General features: G+C 59.9%; 2 protein-coding genes across 2 annotated transcripts in view; one reads left to right on the top strand and one right to left on the bottom strand.

Moving 5' to 3' along the window:
- The window catches only part of PSME3 (proteasome activator subunit 3), a 14,947-nt gene extending 14,750 nt beyond the window's left edge, over nt 1–197 (bottom strand). The window contains exon 1 of the mRNA XM_015426774.1: nt 66–197. Coding sequence (XP_015282260.1) covers nt 66–107 — 42 coding nt within the window. The 5' untranslated portion in view covers nt 108–197. The remainder of the gene's footprint in view (nt 1–65) is intronic.
- Nucleotides 198–981: 784 nt separating this feature from the next.
- Nucleotides 982–3,598, top strand: part of BECN1 (beclin 1, autophagy related) — a 21,625-nt gene continuing 19,008 nt past the window's right edge. Inside the window, exons 1-7 of the mRNA XM_015426773.1 lie at nt 982–1,168; nt 1,456–1,584; nt 1,997–2,064; nt 2,318–2,376; nt 3,057–3,146; nt 3,303–3,393; nt 3,497–3,594. Of these exons, the coding sequence (XP_015282259.1) occupies nt 1,458–1,584; nt 1,997–2,064; nt 2,318–2,376; nt 3,057–3,146; nt 3,303–3,393; nt 3,497–3,594 (533 nt within the window). The 5' untranslated portion in view covers nt 982–1,168; nt 1,456–1,457. The remainder of the gene's footprint in view (nt 1,169–1,455; nt 1,585–1,996; nt 2,065–2,317; nt 2,377–3,056; nt 3,147–3,302; nt 3,394–3,496; nt 3,595–3,598) is intronic.

Raw genomic sequence — 3,598 nt, 5'->3', positions numbered from 1 at the left:
TCCCGCCTTCCGCCCCGCCGAGGCCCGCTCCCGCTCGCCCTCCCGCCCGCCCCGGGGGGGGGTACCTTGCGCTTCACTTCCGGGTCCACCTTGAGGAGGGAGGCCATGGCGGGGCGGGGGGCGCGTCGGGCTCCGTCTCTCTCCGTCCCTCGCGCGCGACCACCCGAGCGAGCCGCCGGCTTGGATGTCGCCGGAAGTGACGACATGTCGCCTCGCCGCCTCCCCGCGCCAGCCAATGGCTGAAGCGGCCGCCAGGCAACGTGGGCGGCCCGGCGCCGGAGAAGCCGCTTCCGGCCCGCCGGCCTCCTCGGCCCCCGGGAGCCGCGCCACGCTACGCCACGCTTGTCTCCCTCCGGCCGGCCCGGACGCGACGTTCCCCACACACACCTACCCACCTACCTACCTACCTGCGCGGCAGAGCGCGCCTCCCCCGCCGCCCTGAACCGGGGGTCCCTTCTTTCCTTCCTTCCCCAGGCGGGGCCCGCTCCTGAGGGGTGGGGTGGGGGGGGAGAGGGCCTCTGGGGCCGCAACTTCCGGAGACCCGCTCGGAAACACGGCTCCGAGAGAGAGCCGCCACCCCTGGTGACAGACAAGACCGCACGAGGGTCTCGAAAAATCGGGCCCGAGGAGGCCGAGTCCCCGCGGTTGTCATGGCGACGGCGAGGGAGGCGGCCATTTTCCCCATCTCCCCCGTGAGGGGGGTGTGTGTGGATGTGACCTTTGCCCCGGAAGAAGACGCTTCCCTGAAGGCAGGCCTGAAGCGCTCTTGCCTGGAGGAAGGATATCCGGTTACTTCCCGAGGTCATTCTTAAAACCCCCCCCCCGCCTGTCAAAGAGGGAACGAAAAGGCCCCGCGTGGGGCTGTGAGGCGCGCCGCCGCCCTCCCCCAGCCGCCTGGAGGAGAAGGAACCCCACCCCCACCCGGGGGGGGGGGGGACTGAAGAAGCTCGCACAGGACAATCCCGCCGTGTAGGCCGGGTCTCCTTAGCCCAGAAAAGGCCGGGGAAATAAACGCCCGGAAGTCGCTCCACGTGTCCCGCTCTAGGCTCTCCGTCTCTATGGCTTGGGCCCGGAAAGGGACGGCGGAGGGAAGCGCGGCGCAGAGCCGGAAGTGCCCAGGGGACCCGGCCGCCCGCAGCCTCCTCCGGCCCTCCCGGGAGCCCCGGAGGTGAGTCCCGACCGAGTGAGCAGCGGAGGGGGGCCCGTTGGCTGCCTTCCGCCCTCCTGGCCCGGGGGACGCGCCGAGCCGCCGCACCGCTTCCGAGCAACCTCTGGGCGGAGGAAGGCGCGCGACACCCCCCTCCCCGCCGGCTGCGTCCCCGCGCGGCCGTCCCGGGCTGGGCAGCAGCTTCTGCCGAGCCCCGCGAAGCTCCGTGCCAGGAGCCCGAGCGGGTTGCGGGCGGAGGCAGGCCAGGCCCGCTTCTGGCAGCGTCGTTCTCTGCCCCCCTCCTCTAGGGATGGAAGGCTCCAAGTCGCCCACCTGCACCACGCAGGTCAGCTTCGTGTGCCAGCGCTGCAGCCAGCCCCTGAAACTGGACACCTCTTTCAAGATCCTGGACAAAGTCACCATCCAAGAGCTGACAGGTAAAGAGGTGCTGGAGGGAGGGAACGGCCAGGAGCCAGGATAGGCCGAGGCAGCTTCCCGGCTGGACCGAGGGGTCCCGCGGGCGCACAGGGGCTTCTAGGAAGGATGTCAGCCGGGCTCCCGGGCAATGTTCCCTCCAAGCTGTGGAGTCCTGTGGGCAAAAATTCCACTTTGTGAGCTCCTGGCATTAAAGTTGAGCTAAGACAAAAATGTATGAGCCGAAGGCTAAAAAACTGAGCTAGCTCACACAAACTCAGCTTAGAGGGAACTCTGCTCCCGAGCCCTGAGCTGCGGAGCCTGTCTGCGGGCAGTAGTTCAGGAAGAGTCTCTGTGTACGTGCAGAATGCTCTTCTGCCACCACCGCATCCCCTTCACAGAGCAAGGTGTCAGTAACCACTGTTTTCTGTTTAGCTCCTCTGCTTACTGCTGCTCCGGCAAAACCAGGGGATGCACAAGAGGAAGAGACAACTTTGACAGAGGTAAAAGAGCCTGGCTTGTGGGGTAAAACTATGCAACCTTGTAGTTAGCCACTGCTTTCTAAATAAGGGCTGTTTGGGCACATAGCTTGCAAAGCCTATCGTGACGCCTACTTACGTGCAGCTGGGTGGGGTGGTAAAATTGGGCTGATGCAGGTTATGTAGTTACCTGCAAGGCTGTGTGCTAGAGGCAAGCAGGTTGATACCTGCATGGTGAGCACCTATGACCAGGTGTCACACGGAATTTCTTTCTCAGGAAGCCTTTGTTGAAAACCGCCAGGATGGTGTGTCCAGAAGATTCATTCCTCCTGCCAGGTATTTACTGCCATTGTGTTTTTGCTGTAAATATGTCTTTTCATATGTTACAAATCCTTCCATTGAACTCACCTGTGGAACAGCTAGGCATGAAATTGCAGGGGAAGGAGGTAGGGAGTTAAGACTGTTGTTTTCTTCTTGTTCTATATGCATTCACACATCGTGCCGTAAAGTGGGGCTGGGATCTGCAGGGTCCAACTGACGACAATGTAAATAAGCATCTCTATTCTACTCCCTGTACTTGTGAGAGTGTGCTCTTTCTTTAAAATGTGTGTTCTTAAGTATTGGCCTAAATTTTAAGCTGGTTCCTTATGTACTTGTTTACTGCAGACTGCTGGCCTGCACCTGGAGAAGTAACTGGGGTTGGGCTCATATAGTTGAAGGGAAGCAAAAATGATGGCATCTGACTCATGTGCTGTGGGCCAGACCCTTCCACCAGCCCTGACCCTGGTATGTCCCTGGGTGAGAGGTGTTATGTAAAGCTTGCTTGTGCAACAGCGATTCCAGATGCCTCGAGTGAAAGAGCGAGGCTGCCCGTGCAGGAAAGCCAGGGGAGTTGATAACTGACACACCACTTGAACTAGAGAAGCTGATGTTCTTCCGTTAGGAGCCTAACGGGCGGGGCGGCGGTGGGGACCCAGCGTTAAGTCTCCCTGGTCTGCCTCTCTTCTTTTTTCCAGCCAGCCAACTGGGGCCCCAAATACAAATCTGTTATGTGATGGGGAAGATTTAGACAAACCTCAGCAGGCTTTGCTCATAAGATATGGAAGGTAAACTGTTGCTTGCTCATTTCCTACTCTGGGTACACCTTTTAAGTTTAGGACCAGCGAGAGGCTAAGTGGGGCGCATGGGTGAGCTGCTCTGATTGAAGGCGCTGGTAGCCCTGCGCAGGAATGAATGCGGATCGATCCCGTTGTGTTTTCCAGGATGATGTCAACAGAAAGTGCCAACAGCTTCACCCTGATTGGGGAGGCCTCTGATGGAGGCACCATGGAAAACCTCAGCAGGAGACTCAAGGTCAAGCGGCCTCTTAATCCTGAGTGCCCCACTGTCTTTCGGAGGAATCTTGGGGTCTTTCTTCCCTCTGTTCCTTGCTAGAACAGTTTCTCTTTCTCTCCAGGTTACGGGTGACCTGTTCGATATCATGTCTGGGCAGACTGATGTGGACCACCCTCTATGTGAAGAATGCACCGACACTCTTCTGGACCAGCTGGACACGCAG

Source organism: Gekko japonicus, unplaced genomic scaffold, assembly GCF_001447785.1.
Source record: "Gekko japonicus isolate JY-2015 unplaced genomic scaffold, Gekko_japonicus_V1.1 scaffold4620, whole genome shotgun sequence".
NCBI classification, from domain to species: Eukaryota; Metazoa; Chordata; class Lepidosauria; order Squamata; family Gekkonidae; genus Gekko; species Gekko japonicus.
The sequence above is the reverse complement of the archived record's forward strand: the minus strand, read 5'-3'. Positions and strand labels throughout refer to the sequence as shown.